Source organism: Panulirus ornatus, chromosome 46 (assembly GCF_036320965.1).
Source record: "Panulirus ornatus isolate Po-2019 chromosome 46, ASM3632096v1, whole genome shotgun sequence".
Classification (NCBI taxonomy): Eukaryota; Metazoa; Arthropoda; class Malacostraca; order Decapoda; family Palinuridae; genus Panulirus; species Panulirus ornatus.
Window position 1 is genome coordinate 24524547 of NC_092269.1, and position 18153 is coordinate 24542699.

Sequence of the window (18153 nt, forward strand, 5' to 3'; positions counted from 1 at the left end):
GAGCGACCTACCCTCCTCAACAGTAAAGTAAGAGTGACCTACCCTCCTCAACAATAATGGGATAGTGAACTAACCTCCTCAACATTAATGGAAGAGTGACCTACGCTCCTCAACAGTAGTGTGAGAGAGACCGACTTTCCTCAACAGCAATAAGAGAGTGACGTACTCTCCTCAACAGTAATGTCAGAGTGACCTACCCTCTTCAAAAGTAATGTGAGTGACCTACTCTCCTCAACAGTAAAGTGAGAGTGAACTACTCTCCTCAACGGTAATGTAAGAGCGACATATCTTCCTCAACATTAATGCAAGAGCGAACTACCCTCCGCAACAGCAATGTGAGAGTGACCTACCCTCCTCAACAGTAATGAGTTTGAGACCTACTCTCCTCAACAGCAATGTGACATTGACCTCTGTTCCTCAACAGTAATTAGAGAGTGGTGTGCCATCCTCAACAATAATGTGAGAGCGACCTACCCTCCTCAACAATGATGTGAGAGCGATCCCCTATCTTCAACAGTAATGTGAGAGTGACCTACCCCCTCAACAGTAATGTGTGAGCGACCTACCCTCCTCAACAGTAATGTGAGACCGACGCACCATCCTCAACAGTACTGTAAGAGTGAATTACCCTCCTCAACAGTAATGTGTGATCGACCTACCCTCCTAAACAGTAATGTGAGAGTGACCTACCCTTCTCAACAGTAATGTGAGAGTGACCTTCCCTCCTCAACAGTAATAAGAGAGTGACCTACCCTCCTCAAGAGTAATGTGAAAGTGACCTAGACTCCTCAACAGTACTGTAAGAGCGACCTACCCTCCACAACAGTAATTTGAGAGCGACCAACCTTCCTCAATAATAATGTGAGGATGACCAACCCTACTCAAGAGTAATGTGAGTGTGACCTACCACCCTCAGTAGTAATGTGAGACCGAACTAACGTCCTCAAAATTAGTGTGAGAGTGACCTATTCTCCTAAACAGTAATGTGAGAAAGACCTATCTTCTTCAACGGTAATGTGAGAGTTTCCTACCCTACTTAACAGTAATGTGTGAGCGACCTACTCTCCTTAACAGTAATGTGAGAACGACCTAACCTCTTCAAGAGTAATGTTAGCGCGATCTACCCTCCACAACAGTAATGTGAGAGTGACCTACCCTCCTCACAAGTAATGTGAGAGTGACCTACCCTTTTCAACATTAATCTAAGAGTGACCTACTCTCTTCAACAGTAATGTGAGCGCGACGTACTCTCCTCAACAGTAATATGAGATGTGACCTAACTTGAACAGTAATGTGAGTGACCTACCTTCCTCAACAGTAATCTGAGAGTGACCTACCCTCCTTAACAGTAATATGAAATCGACTTACCCTCTTCAATAGTAATGTGAGAGTGGCCTACCATCCTCAACAGTAATGTGAGAGTGACCTACCCTCCTCAACAGTAATGTGAAAGTGACCTACCCTCCTCAACAGTAATGTCAGACCGACGCACCATCCTCAACAGTACTGTAAGAGCGAATTAACCTCCTCAACAGTAATGTGTGATCGACCTGCCCTCCTAAACAGTAATGTGAGAATTACCTACCCTTCTTAACTGCAATGTGAGAGTGACCTGCTCTTCTCAACAGTAATGTGAGAGGACCTACCCTCCTCAACAGTAATAAGAGAGTGACCTACCCTCCTCAACAGTCATGTGAAAGCGACCTAGACTCCTCAACAGTACTGTAAGAGCGACCTACCCTCTACAACAGTAATGTGAGAGCGACCTACCATCCTCAATGATAATGTGAGGGTGACCTACCCTACTCAAGAGTAATGTGAGTGTGACCTACCATCCTCAATAGTAATGTGAGACCGAAATTAGTGTGAGACTGACCTATTCTCATCAACAGTAATGAGAGAGCGACCTTTCCTCGTCAACAATAATGTGAGTTTCCTACCCTACTCAACAGTAATGTGTGAGCGACCTACTCTCCTTAACAGTAATGTGAGTGACCTACCCTCTTCAACATTAAAGAGAGAGTGACTTACCTTCCTCAACAGTAGTCTGGGAGCGACGAACCCTACTCAACAGTAATGTGAGAGTGGCCTACTCTCCTCAACAGTAATGTGAGAGTGACACCCTCTTCAACAGTAACGTGAGAGTGACCTATCCTCCTCAACAGTAGTATGAGAGTGAACTACCCTCCTCAACAGTAATGTGAGACCGACATATCCTCCTCAACATTAATGTAACAGTAACCTACCGTCCTCTACTGTAATTTGGGAGTGACCTACCCTCCACAACAGTAATGAATTTGAGACCTACTCTCCTCAACAATAAAATAAGACCGACCTATTCTCCACAACAGTAATATGAGAGCGACCTACCCTCCTCAACAGTAATGTAAGAGTGACCTACCCTCCTCAACAATAATTTGATAGTGACCTACCCTCCTCAACATCAACAACAGAGTGACCTACCCTTCTCAACAGTAGTGTGAAAGCGATCGACCCTACTCAGTAGTAATGTGAGAGTGACCTACTCTCCTCAACAGTAATGTGAGAGTGACCTACCCTCTTTAACAGTAATGTGAGATTGACCTACCCTCCTCAACAGTAATGTAAAAGTGAACTACCTTCCTCAACAATAATGTGAGAGCGACCTACCCTCCTTAACAATGATGTGAGAGCGATCTACTTTCCTCAACAGCAATGTGAGAGTGACCTACCCTCCTCAAAAGTAATGTGAGAGTGACCTACCCTCTTCAACAGTAATGTAAGAGTGACCTACCCTCCTCAACAGTAATGTGAGCGAGTCCTACTCTCTTCAACCGAAATGTGAGAGTGACCTACGCTCAACAGTAATGTGAGAGTGACCTACTCTCCTCAACAGTAATGTGAGAATGACCTACACTCCTCAGCAGTAATATAAGTGCGAACTACCCTCCACGACAGTAATGTGAGAGTGACCTACCCTCCTCATCAGTAATGTGAGAGTGACCTACACTCCTCAACAGTAATGTGAGAGTGACCTATCTCCTCAATAGTAACGTGAGACTAACATACCCTCTTCAAAATTAGTGTGAGAGTGACCTATTCTCATGAAAAGTAAGGTGAGAGGGACTTACACTCTTCAACGGTAATGTGAGAGCTACTGAACCTCCTCAAAAGTGATGTGAGAGCGACCTACTCCCGTCTACAGTAATGTGAGTGCGACCTACTCTCCTCAGTAGTAATGTAAGCTTGATATACCCTCCTAAACAGTAATGTAAGAGTGACCTATCTTCCTCAACAATAATGCAAGAGAGACCTAACCTCCTCAACAGTAATATGAGTGTACCTGACCTGCCCTCCTTACCAGTAATGTGAGAGCGACCAAACCTCCTCAACTGTAATTTGAGAGCGACCACCCCTCCTCAACAGTTATGTGAGAGCGACTTACTCTCCTCAAAATTAATGTGAGAGTGACCTACCTTCCTTAACTGTAATGTGAGAGCGACCTACCCTCCTTAACAGTAATGAGAAAACTACCACTCCTCCTCAACAGTAATGTGAGAGCGAATTAGCCTCCTCAAATGTAATGCGTGAGCGACCTACCCTCCTCAACATTATTGTGAGAACGACTTCCCCTCCTCAACAGTAATGTGAAAGCAACCTACCGACCTCAACAGTAATGTGCGAGTGACCTGCTCTCCTCAAAAGTAATGTAAAAGCGACCTACTCTCCTCAACAGTAATGTGAGAGTGACCTACCCTCCTCAACAGTAATGTGAGAATGACCTATCCTCATCAACAGTAACATGAGAGTGACCTACCCTCCTCAACAGTAATGCGAGAGCGACCTACCTTCCTCAATAGTAATATGAGAGTGACCTACCCTGCTCAACAGTAATATGAGTGACCAACCCCTCCTCAACAGTATTATGAGAGTGACCTGCCCTCCTCAACAGTAATGTGAGAGAGACCTACCCTCCTTAACAGTAATGTGAGAGTGACCTACCCTCCTTAACAGTAATGACAGAGCGACCTACGCTCCTCAGCAATAATATGAGAGCAACCATCCCTCCTTAACACTCATGTGAGAGCGACTTACCCTCCTAAAAAGTAATGTCAGGGTGACCTACCCTCCTTAACAGTAATGTGAGAGCGACCTACTCTCCTCAACAGTAATGTGAGAAATACCACCACTCATCAACAGTAATATGAGAGCGACTTACCTTCCTCAAAATTAATAAGAGAGCGACCTTCCCTCCTCAACATTAATGTGAAAGCGACTTACCGACCTCAACAGTAACGTGAGAGTGAGCTCCTCTCCTCAACAGTAATATGAGAGGGACTTACCCTCCTCAACAGTAATGTGAGAGCAACCTGCCGACCTCAACAGTAATGTAAGAGTGACCTACCCTCTTCAACAGTAATGTCAGCACGACGTACTCTCCTCAACAGTAATGTGAGAGTGCCCTACCTTCCTCAGGAGTAATGTGAGAGTTACCTAAACTCCTCAACAGTTATATAAGAGACCTACCCTCGTGAATAGTAAAGTGAGAGTGATCTGCCCATCTCAACAGTGATATAACTGCGACCTACTCTCCTCAACAGTAATGGGTGCGTGACCATCCTCAATATTAATGTGAGAGTGACCTACCATTCTCTAAAGTAATGTAAGAGAGACCTACCCTCCTCAACAGCAATGAGTGAGTGACCTACACTCATCAACAGTAATGTGAGAGTGACCTACCCTCCTATACAGTAATGTGACAGTGACCTACCCTCCTCAACAGTAATGTAAGAACAACCTACCCTCCTCAAAAGTAATATGAAAGAGACCAGCTCTCCTCAGTAGTAATGAGAGTGACCTACCCTCTTCAACAGTAATGTGAGAGTAATGTTAGAGAGACCTACCCTCCTCAACATTAATGTGAGAGTGACCTACCCTACTCAAGGGTGATGTGAGAGCGACCTACCCTCCTCAAAAGTAATATGAGAGCGACCTAACCTCCTCAACAGTAATGTGTGACCGACCTACTCACCTCAACTGGAATGTTAGAGAGGCGTACCCTCCTAAACAGAAATGTTTGAGTGACTTACTCTCCAAAACGGTAATGTGAGAGTGAACTACCCTCCTCAACAGAGATGTGAGAGTGACATCCCTCCTCAACATAAATGTGAGAGTGTTCTACTCTCTTCAACAGTAATATGAGAGTGATATACACTCCTCAATAGTAATGTGAGAGTGACCTACCCTCCTCAAAACTAATATCAGAGCGACCTAACCTCCTCAACAATAGTGTGACCGACGTACCCTCCTCAACACGAATGTTAGAGAGACGTACCCTCCTAAACAGAAATGTGTGAGTGACCTACCCTCCTGAACAGTAATGTGAGAGTGAACTACCCTCCTCAACAGAGATGTGAGAGCGACATCCCTCCTCAACATAAATGCGGGAGCGTTCTACTCTCTTCAACAGTAATGTGAGAGTGACCTACACTCCTCAACAGTAATGGGAGAGAGACCTACCCTCCTCAACAGTAATGAGAGAATGACCTACCCTCCTCAAAAGTAATGTGAGTGACCTAGATTCCTCAACAGTAATGTAAGAGCGACCTACCCTCCACAACAGTAATGTGAGGGCGATCTACCCTCCTCAACAGTAATATGAGAGACCTACCCTCCTCAACAATAATGTGAGAGTGACCTATCCTCCTTAATATAAAGTGTTAATGAACTACCCTCCTCAACATTAGTGTGAGAGAGACCTATTCTCCTTAATAGTAATGTGAGAGCGACCTACCCTCTTCAACGGTAATGTGAGAGCTACCAACCCTATTAACAAGTAATGTGTAAGCGACCTACTATCCTCGACAGTAATGTGAGAGCGACCTACCCTTCTCAACAATTATGTGAGAGTGATCTACACTCCTCAACAATAATGTGAAAGCGACTTATCCTCCTCAAAAGTAATGTGAGAGTGACCTACCGACTTTAACATTAATATGAGAATGACCTACCCTCCTCAACAATAATATGAGAGCGATCTACTCTCCTCAAAAGTAATGTAAGAGTGATCTACCCTCCTCAACAGTAATATGAGAGTGACCTATACTCCTCAACAGTATTGTGAGTGACCTACCCTACTCAACAGTAAAATGACAGCGACCTACCCTCAACAGTAATGTGAAAGTGACCTAACCTCCCCAACAGTAATGTGAGAGCGACCTACCCTCAACAGTAATGTGAGAGCGACCTACCTTCCTCAACAGTAATGTTCGAGTGAACTACCCTCCTTAACAGTAATATGAGCGTGACATACACTCCTCAACAATAATTTGAGTGTGACCACCCACCTCAACAGGAATATTCGAGAGCACTACTCTCCTCAAAATTAAAGTGAGAGTAACCTTCCCTCGTTAAAACTAATGAGAGAGCGAGCTACCCTTTTCAACAATAATGACAGAGCGACCTACCCTCCTCAACAGTAATGTGAGAGTGACCTACCTTCCTCAAGAGTAATGTAAGAGTGACTAAACCTCTACACATTAATGAAAGAGTGACCTACCCTCCTCAACAGTAGTGTGAGAGCGACCGACCCTCGTCAGAAGTAACGTGAGAATGACCTACTCTCCTCAAACAGTAATGTGAGAGTCACCTACCCTCCTCAAAAGTGATGAGAGAGTGACCTACCCTCCTCAGCAGAAATGTGAGTGACATACCCTCCTCTACAGTAATGAGAGAGCGACATATCCTCTTCAGAAGTAATGTAAGATCGACGTACCCTCCTCAACAGTAATTTCATTGTGACCTACCCTCCTCAAGAGTGATGAATTTGAGACCTACCCTCCTCAACAGTAATGTGAGAATGACCTACTCTCCTTAACATTAATGTGAAAGCGACCTACCCTCCTCAACAGCAATGTGAGAGTGACCTACCCTCCTCAACAGTAATGTGAGCGCGACGTACTCACCTCAACAGTAATGTGAAAATGAACTGCCCTCAACAGTAATGTGAGAGTGACCTACCCTCCTCAACAGTAATGTGAAAGTGACCTACACTTCTCAACATTAATATAAGGGCGACCTACCCTCCACAACAGTAATGTGAGAGTGACCTATCCTCCTCATCAGTAATGTGAGAGTGACCTACCCTCCTCAGCAGTAATGTGAGTGTAACCTACCCTCCTCAATAGTAATGAGAGACCAACTTGCCCTCTTCAAAATTAGTTTCATAGTGGCCTATCATCCTGAACAGTAATCATGAAAGTTACATAAACTCCTCAACAGTGATGTGAGAGCGACCAATTCCCCTCTACATTAATGTTAGAGCGACCTACTCTCCTCAACAGTAATGTAAGCGCAATGTACTCTCCTCAACAGTAATGTGTGAGGGACCTATCTTCCTCACCAGTAATGTGAGAGCGACTTCCTCTCCGAAAAAGTAATGTGAGAGCGACCTACCGACCTTAACATTATTGTGAGACTGAAATACACTCCTCAACAGTAATATGAGAGCGACCTACTCTCCTCAACAGTAATGTGGGAGTGACCTACATTCATCAACAGTAATGTATGAGTGACCTACCTTCCTCAACGGTAATGTGAGAGTGACCTACCCACAACAACAGTAATGAGAGAGTGACCTACCCTACTCAAGGGTGATGTGAGAGCGACCTACTCTCCTCAAAAGTAATATGAGAGCGACCTAACCTCCTCAACAGTAATGTGTGACCGACCTACTCGCCTCAGCTGGAATGTTAGAGAGGCGTACCCTCCTAAACAGAAATGTTTGAGTGACTTACTCTCCAAAACAATAATGTGAGAGTGAACTACCCTCCTCAACAGTGATGTTAAGAGCGACATACACTCCTCAACAGTAATGTGAGAGTGACCTCCCCTCCTCAACAGTAATGAGAGAGTGACCTACCCTCCTCAACAGTAATATAAGATCGGCCTACCCTCCTCAACAGTAATATGAGAGCGACCTCCCCTCCTCAACTGTAATGAGAGATTGACCTACCCTCTTCAAGAGTAATGTGAGAGTGACCTACCATCTTCAACATTAATGTTACCTTGACCTACCCACCTCAATATTAATGTGAGAGTGACCTACCTTCTTCAACAGTGATGTGCGAGTGACCTACCCTCCTCAAAAGTAATGTGAGGGCCACCTAACCTCCTCAACAGTAATATGTGACCGACCTACCCTCCTAAACAGGAATGTTAGAGAGACGTAGCCTCCTAAATAGAAATGTGTGAGTGACCTACCCTCCTGAACAGTAATGTGAGGGTGAACTGCCCTCCTCAACAGTGATGTGAGAGCGACATCCCTACTCAACATTCATGTGAGAGCGTTCTAATCTCTTCAACAGTGATGTGCGAGTGACCTACACTCCTCAACAGTAATATGATAGTGACCTACCCTCCTCAAAAGTAATGAGAGAGTGACCTACCCTCCTCAAAAGTAATGTGAGTGACCTAGACTCCTCAACAGTAATGAAAGAGCGACCTACCCTCCACAACAGTAATGTGAGGGCGATCTACCCTCCTCAACAGTAATATGAGGGACCACCTACCCGCCTCAACAATAATGTGAGAGTGACCTACCCTCCTTAATAATAATGTGAGAATGAACTACCCTTCTCAACATTAGTATGAGATTGACCTACTCTCCTTAACAGTAATGTGAGAGCGACCTACCCTCTTCAACGGTAATGTGAGAGCTACCAACCCTATTAACAAGTAATGTGTAAGCGACCTACTATCCTCGACAGTAATGTACGAGAGCGACCTATACTCCTCAACAGTAATATGAGAGTGACCTACTCTCCTCAACAGTAATGTGAGAGTGATCTACCCTCCTCAACAGTAATATGAGAGTGACCTACACTCCTCAGCAGTAATGTTAGTGACCTACCCTAAACAGTAAAATGACAGCGACCTAACCTCAACAGTAATGTGAAAGTGACCTAGCCTCCCAACAGTAATGTGAGAGCGACCTACCCTCCACAGTAATGTGACAGCGACCTACCCTCAACAGTAATGTGACAACGACCTACCTTCCTCAATAGTAATGTTAGAGTGAACTACCCTCCTCAACAGTAATATGAGCGTGACATACCCTCCTCAACAATGATGTGAGTGTGACCACCCACCTCAACAGTAATATGCGAGAGAACTACCCTCCTCAAAATTATAGTGAGAGTGACCTTCCCTCGTTAAAAGTAATAGGAGAGCGAGCTACCCTCTTCAACAATAATGATAGAGCGACCTACTCTCCTCATCAGTAGTGTGAGAGTGACCTACCCTCCTCAACAGTAGTGTGAGTGAGACCAACCCTCCTCAAAAGTAACGTGAAAATGACCTACTCTCCTCAACAGTAATGTGAGTCATGTACCCTCCTCAATAGTGATATGAGAGTGACCTACCCTCCTCAACAGTAATGTGAGCGCGACGTACTCGCCTCAACAGTAATGTGAAAATGACCTGCCCTCAACAGTAATGTAAGAGTGACCTACCCTCTTCAACCCTAATGTGAGAGTGACCTACACTCCTCAACATTAATATAAGGGCGACCTACCCTCCACAACAGTAATGTGAGAGTGACGTACCCTTCTCAGTAATGTGAGTGTAACTTACCCTCCTCACTAGTAATGTGAGACCAACCTACCCTCTTCAAAATTATTTCCTTAGTGACCTATTCCCCTGAAAAGTAATTTGAGAGCGACTTGCAGTCTTCAACGGTAATATGAAAGTTACCTAAATTCCTCAACAGTGATGTGAGAACGACCAATTTCCCTCTACATTAATGTGAGAACGACCTACTCTCCTCAACAGTAATGTAAGCGCCATGTACCCTCCTCAACAGTAATGTGTGAGGGACCTATCTTCCTCAACAGTAATGTGAGAGCGACTTCCTCTCCGAAAAAGTAATGTGAGAGCGACTTCCCCTCCGAAAAAGTAATGTGAGAGCGACCTACCGACCTTAACATTATTGTGAGACTGAAATACACTCCTCAACAGTAATATGAGAGCGACCTACTCTCCTCAACAGTAATGTGGGAGTGACCTACATTCATCAACAGAAATGTAAGAGTGACCTACCTTCCTCAACGGTAATGTGAGAGTGACCTACCCTCCACAACAGTAATGAGAGAGCGACCTACCCTCCTGAATAGTAATCTGAGAGAGACCTACCCTCCTCAACAGTAATATGAGTGACCTACCCCCCTCAACAGTAATGTGAGATTCACCTACCCTCCTCAACACTAATGCAAGAGACACCTACCCTCCTCATCAGTAATATGAGTGACCTACCCTCCTTAAAAGTAATGAGAGAGCGACCTAAACTCCTCAGCAGTAATGTGAGAGCCACCACCCCTCCTTAACAGTTATATGAGAGCAACTTACTCTTCTCAAAAGTAATGTGAGATTGACCTAACCTCCTCAACAGTAATGAGAGCGACCTATCCTTATCAACAGTAACGTCAGTATGACCTAACCTCCTCAAGAGTAATGTGAGAGCGACCTAGCCTCCAAAATATGAATGCGAGAGTGACCTACCCTCATCAACAGTAATATGAGTGACCCACCTCCTTACCAGTAATGAAAGAGTGACCTACCCTCCTCAACAGTAATGTGTGAGACACCTACCCTCTTCAACAATAATGTGAGTGACCTACCTTCCTTAACAGTAATGAGAGAGCGACGTGCCCTCCTCAACAGTAATGTAAGAGCGACCACCCCTCCTCAACAGTAATGTGAGAGCGATTTACCCTCCTCAAAAGTAATGTGAGAGTGACCTACCCTCCTTAACAGTAATGTGCGAGCGACCTGCCCTTCTCAACAGTAATGTGAGAACTACCACCCCTCCTCAACAGTAATGTGAGAGCGACTTATCCTCCTCAAAAGTAATGTCCGAGCGACCTACCCTCCTCAACAGTATTGTGAGAGCGACCATCCCTCCAGAACAGTAATGTGAAAGCGACCTACCGATCTCAACAGTAATGTGAAAGTGATCTCTCCTCCTCAACAATAATGTGAGAGCGATCTACCGACATCAACAGTGATGTAGGAGTGACATACCTTCTTCCAGAGAAATGTGAGCGCGACGTATTCTACTCAACAGTAATGTGAGAGTGACCTACCCTCATCAGTAATGTGCAAGTGACCTACCCTCCTCAATAGTAAAGTGAAAGTAACCTACCCACCTCAACAGTTATATGAGAGACACCTACCCTTCTGAATAGTAATGTGAGAGTGACCTACCCTTCTCAACAGTGATATGAGTGCGACCTACCCTCCTCAAGAGTAATGAGTACGTGATCTACACGCCTCAACGGTAATGTAAGAGTGACCTACCCTCCTCAATATTAATACGAGTGACTTACCCTCATCTAAAGTAATGTAAGAGAGACCTAAGCTCCTCAACAGCAATGAGTGAATGACCTACACTCATCAACAGTAATATGAGAGTGACCTACCCTCCTATACAGCAATGTGAGACTGACCTACCCTACTCAACAGTAATGTAAGAGTGACCTACCCTCCACAACAGAAATATGAAAACGACCAGCCCTCCCAACAGTAATGCGAGTGACCTACCCACCTAAGCAGTAATGTGATAGTGACCTACTCTCATCAACAGTAAAATGACAGCGACATATCCTCAACACTAATGTGAAAGTGACCTAACCTCCTCAACAGTAATGTGAGAGTGACCTACAATCCTCAACAGTAATATGAGAGCGACCTACCCTCCTCAATAGTAATGTGAGAGTGAACTACCCCCTCAATACTAATATGAGAGTGACATACCCTCATTAACAATAATGTGAGTGTGACCTACCCTCCCCAATAATAATATGCGAGAGTACTACCCTCCTCAAAAGTAAAGTGAGAGTGACCTTCCCTCGGTAACAGTAATTAAAGAGCGAACTTCCCTCCTCAACAGTAATCATAGAGCGACCTACCCTCCTCAACAGTAATGTGAGAGTGACATACCCTCCTCAACAGTAATGTGAGACTGACTAACCCTCCTACACATTAATGAGACAGTGGCCTACCCTCCTGAACAATAGTGTGACAGCAACCGACTCTCCGCAGAAGTAACGAGAGAATGACCTACTCTCCTCACGGTAATGTGAGAGTCACCTACCCTCCTCAACAGCGATGTGAGAGTGACCTACCATCCTCAACAGTAATGTGAATGACCTATCCTCCTCAACAGCAATGTGAGAGCGATATATTCTCCTCAAAAGTAATGTAAGAGCGACCTACCCTCCTCAAGAGTTATGAGTTTGAGACCTACCTTCCTCAACAGTAATGTGAGAATGACCTACGCTCCTCAGCAGTAATGTGACAGCGAGGTACCATCCTCAACAATAATGTGAGAGCGACATACCCTCCTCAACAGTAATGTGAGAATGACCTACCCTAATCAACAGTAATGTGAGCGCAACGCACTCTCCTCAATAGTAATGTGAAAATGACCTGCCCTCAACAGTAATGTGAGAGTGACCTACCCTCCTCAACATTAATATAAGGGAGACCTTCCCTCCACAACAGTAATGTGAAAGTAACCTACCCTCCTCATCAGTAATGTGATTGTGATCTACCCTCCTAAGCAGTAATGTGAGTGTAACCTACCCTCCTAAATATTAATGTGAAACCAACCTTCCCTCCTCAAAATTAGTTTAAGAGCGACCTATTCACCTGAACGTAATGTGAGAGCGACCTACACTTTTCAACGGTAATGTGGGGGTTACTTAACCTCCTCAACAGTGATGTGAGAGCGACCTACTCCCCTCTACAGTAATGTGAGAACGACCTACTCTCCTCATCAGTAATGTAAGCGCAATATACTCTCCTCAACAGTAGTGTATGAGTGACCTGCCCTCCTCAACAATAATGTGAGAGCGACTTACCCTCCGCAAAAGTAATATTAGACCGACCTCCCGACCTTAACATTAATGTGAGAGTGAAATACACGTCTCAAGGGTAATATGTGAGCGACCTACTCTCCTCATCAGTAATGTGGGAGTGACCTTCCCTACCCAACAATAATGTAAGAGTGACCTACCCTCAATGGCAATGTGAGAGTGACCTACCCTCCACAACAGTAATGAGAGAGCGACCTACCCTCCTGAATAATAATGTGAGAGTAACCTACCCTCCTAAACAGTAATAAGAGTGACCTACCCTCCACAACAGAAATGTGAGATTCACCTACCCTCCTCAACAGTAATGCGAGAGACACCTACCCTCCTCAACAGTAATAAGAAAGTGACCTACTCTCCTTAACAATAAAGAGAGAGCGACCTACCTTCCTCAACAGTAATGTGAGAGCAACCACCTTCCCTTAACAGTTATGTGAGAGCGACTTACCCTCCTCTAAATTAATGTGAGAGTGACCTACCATCCTTAACAGTATTGTGAGATCAAACTACCCTCCTCAACATTAATTTTAGAACTACCACCCCTCCTCAACAGTAATATGATAGCGAACTACCCTCCTCAAATGTAATGTGAGAGCGACCTACCCTCCTCAAATGTAATGTGAGAGCGACCTACCCTCCTCATCAGTATTGTGAGAGCGACCTCTCCTCCTCAACACAGTAATGTAAAAGCGACCTACCGTCCTCAACTGTAATATGAGAGTGACCTACCTTCCTCAACAGTAATTTGAGAGCGATTTTCCCTCCGCAAAAGAAATCAGAGTGACCTATCCACATTAACAGTAATGTGAGGGTGACCTCCCGACCTCAACATTAGTTTGAGAGTGACCTACACTCCTCAACAGTAATATGACAATGATCTTCTCTCCTCAACATTAATGTGAGAGTGACCAACCCTCCTCAACAGTAGTGAGAGCGACCTATCCTCATCAACAGTAATATCAGTGTGACCTACTCTCCTCAAGAGTGTGAGAGCGACCTAGCCTCCAAAATAGGAATGTGAGAGTGACCTACCCTTATCAACAGTAATATGAGTGACCCACCCACATTAACAGTAATGTAAGAGTGACCTACCCTCCTCACCAGTAATGTGAGAGACACATACCCTCCTCATCAATTATGTGAGTGACCTACCTTCCTTAACAATAATGAGAGAGTAACCTGCCCTCCTCAACAGTAATGTAAGAGCGACCACCCCTCCTCAACAGTAATCTGAGAGCGTCTTATCCTCCTCAAAAGTAATGTTAAAGCGACCTACCCTCCTCAAAAGGATTGTGAGAGCGACCATCCCTCCTAAACAGTAATGTGAAAGCGACCTACCGATCTCAACAGTAATGTGAAAGTGATCTCCCCTCCTCAACAGTAATGTGAGAGCGACTAACCCTCCTCAACAGTAATGTGAGAGCGACCTCAACAGTAATTTAGGAGTGACCTACCCTCTTCCAGAGAAATGTGAGCGCGACGTACTCTCCTCAACAGTAATATTAGAGTGACATACCCTCATCAGTTATGTGCAACTGACCTACCCTCCTCAACAGTAATGTGAGAGTGACCTACCCTCCTCAAGAGTTATTTGAGAGACACCTACCCTCCTGAATAGTAATGTGAGAGTGACCTACCCTTCTCAACTGTGATATGAGTGCGACCTACCCTCCTCAAGAGTAATGAGTGCGTGATCTACACGCCTCAACGGTAATGTGTGAGTGACCTACCCTCCTCAATATCAAAATGAGTGACCTACCCTCTTCTAAAGTAATGTAAGAGAGACCTAACCTCCTCAACAGCAATGAGTGAATGACCTACACTCTTCAACAGTAATATGAGAGTGACCTACCCTCCTATACAGTAATGTGAGACTGACTTACAATACTCAACAGTAATGTAAAAGCGGCCTAAACTCCTTAACAGTAATATGAGAACAACCAGCCATCCCCAACAGTAATGAGAGTGACCTGCCCACCTTAACAGTAATGTGAGAGTGACCTACCCTCCTCAAAAGTAATATGAGAGCGACCTAACCTCCTTAACAGTAATGTGTGACCAACCTACCCTCCTGAACAGGAATATGAGAGAGACGTACCCTCCTAAACGTACCCTCCTAAGACGTGCCCTAATGTGTGAGTGGCCTACCCTCCTGAAGAGTAAGGTGAGAGTGAAGTACCCTCCTCAACAGTGATGTGAGAGCGACCTACCCTCCTCAACATTAATGCGAGAGTGTTCTACTCTATTCAACAGTAATATGAGATTGACCTACACTCCTCAACAGTAATATGAGAGTGACCTACCTTCTTCAACAGTAATGTGAGAGGAACATACACTGCTCAACAGTAATATAGGAGTGATCTACTCTCCTCAACAGTAATGTGAGAGTGACTTGCCCTCTTCAGTTTAGAGCTACCTCCCCTCCTCAACAGTAGTTTGAGATTGACCTACCCTCCGCAACAGTAATGTGGGATCAATCTACCCTGTTCAACAGTAATAGAGGAGTGATCTACTATCCTCAACATTAACGTAAGAGCGACCTACCCTCCTCAACAGCGATGTGAGAGAGAAGTACCATCTACAACAGTAATGTGAGAGTGACATGCCCTCCTTAGCAGAAATGTGAGAGTAACCTATCTATCTCAACAGTAATGTGAGAGTGATCCTCAGAAGTAATGTAAGAGTGACCTACTCTCCTCAACAGTAATGTGAAAGTGAACTACCCTCCTCAACAGTAATGTGAGAGTGACCTACTCTCTTCAACAGTAATATGAGTGACCTTCCCTGCTCAACATTAATGAGAGAGTGACTTATCCTCCTCAACAGTAGTGTGAGAGCGACCGACCCTCCTCAACATTAATGTGAGAGCGACCGACCCTCCTCAATAGTAATGTGAGAGCGACACATCCTCCTCAACAGTAATGTAAGATCGACCTATCCTCCTCAACACCAATGTGAGAGTGACCTACCCTCCTCAACAGCGAGATGTGAATGACCTACGCTTCTCAGCAGTAAATAGAGAGTGACCTACCATCCTCAATACTAATGTGAGAGCGACCCGCACTCCTCAAAAATAATGTGAGATCGATCTACAATCCTCAACAACAATGTGAGAGTGACCTACCCTTCTATACAGTAATGTGAGAATAATCTACCTTCCTCAACATTAATGTGAGAGTGACCTACCCTCTTCAACAGAAATGTGAAAGCGACCTACCCTCTTCTAAAATAATGTGAGAGCGACCTACCCTACTCAACAGTAATGTGAGAATGACCTACCCTCCTGAACATTAATATGAGATTGAACTACCCTCCTCAACAGTGATGTGAGAGCGACACACCCTCTTCAACAGTATTATGTGACCGACCTACCCTCCTCAACAGAAACGTGAGAGAGACCTACCGTCCTCAACAGTAATGTGAGAGTGACCTTCCCTCCTCAACAGTAATGTGAGTGACCTATCCTACGCGGCAGTAATGTGAGAGTGACCTATCCTCCACAACAGTAAAGTGAGAGTGACCTATACACCTCAACAGTAATGTGAGAAAGACACACCCTCCTCACCAATAACGTGAGAACGACCTACTTTCGTCACCAGTACTGTGAGAGTGACCTACCCTCAACAGTAATGTGAGAGTTACCTATCCTCCTCAGCAGTTATGTGAGAGCTACCTTTTCTCCTCAACAGTAATGTGAGAGTGACCTACCCTCAACAGTAATGTAAGAATGACCTACCCTTCTCATCAGTAATGTGAGTGACCTACCCACCTCAAGAGTAATGTGAGAGTGACCTACCTTCGTCAACAGTAATGTGAGAGCCAACTGCTCTCCTTAACAGTAATGTGAGAGTGAACTATCCTCCTCAACATAAATGTGAGAGTGACCTACCCTCTTCAACAGTAATGTGAAAGAGACCAACTCTCCTCAACCTCCTCAACAGTTATATGAGAGTGACCTAACCTCCTCAACAATAATGTGAGAGCGACCTACTCTCCTCAACAGTAATGTGAGAGTGAATTACCCTGCGAGCCTGGCTGATCACCCGGGAGAGCTGCATCTGCGTCATGTTAGCCTCTCGTCCGTCCGCTGCCACCCGGAACACCCCCGTCGCCCAGGGAGGCCACACGTGACCTATAAGCTGAATAAATGACCAATGTGGTAAAATCTGGGTTCGGAATAAGTGTCTCGTGTAGCAATATATCTTTCACTCCGTAACCTAAACTTACCGTTAAGATGGTGTTGGCTAAGGCGCCTCCGTCAGTAACTAGGAATACGGAGCAACGGGAATCATATCTGCTTGCTAGTACATCGTCTACCGCCCGAGCTACTGATGGTATGGTGGTGTCATGTATGGCTGCCAGTCAAGCAAGTCGTTGTTGATGAAAGCGAGAAATATATAGATGCTTTAGTGTCACATTTACAGAAGCTATGGCAGGAGTCTCGACTGTGAAGACATATGTATACAGATACCATTCAAGTTAATTAGAAAAATGATATGTCTGACTCAAACGAAGACAGAATTAGAGAAAGAGAACGTAATATAAGATTTTTCGTTACCATATGGCCAAAGCGGCTGAGCCTTAGCCTGGAAGATGCCAGTGGTCGAGAACAGCAGAAACCAAGTCACAGCCCACATTGTCACTGTCGACCAAGACTGATGAAAAGTTAGGGATATTATGAGAATTCGGAGTAATATTGCCCCTAAAACATGTACACACAATTACATCTACAACTTGACCTTCGCTTAGAAACTATATAAACTATTCCACCCATATGCGTTGTGGTCGAACCCAGACCATTTGAATGATAAACAGTGAGCGAAGACCGTTACATTACACTTATTAAAGAAAAGCTTTCTATCTCAGACCTCCTTTTCTGTGATAGAATATGTACATTTTCTGTCTAACTATCTATCAACAATCATTACCTTCCAAGGGACTATTAAGATACACTTGGCCTCTCAAAATTTTCAAATGCAACGATAACCCTTACTCAGTGATATAGTGTAGAGGTACTTTATAATTCATAATTTGTATCACCAGCTGGGACTAAAGTCTCTGTTCTCTCCTCCTCTACACACAAAACTTTTCCGTTGCATTCGATCAGAATTCATACGTTTGGATTTCTGTTCTATTGGGATCTATGATCCCAGTATATTCATTCCTCTGTTCACCTTTCCCACTTTTTATCTTCATGTGAGTTCATAAATATGAAGACAAAGACGATTACATGGCTTAATGG

General features: G+C 44.5%; 1 protein-coding gene across 1 annotated transcript in view; it reads right to left on the bottom strand.

Annotated features, from left to right (window-relative positions):
* Nucleotides 1–17548, bottom strand: part of LOC139763335 (glutamate receptor-like) — a 767617-nt gene extending 750069 nt beyond the window's left edge. The window contains exons 1-2 of the mRNA XM_071689354.1: nt 17470–17548; nt 16934–17043 (exon numbers count right to left, since the gene is read on the bottom strand). Of these exons, the coding sequence (XP_071545455.1) occupies nt 16934–17043; nt 17470–17548 (189 nt within the window). The remainder of the gene's footprint in view (nt 1–16933; nt 17044–17469) is intronic.
* Nucleotides 17549–18153: the final 605 nt, after the last annotated feature.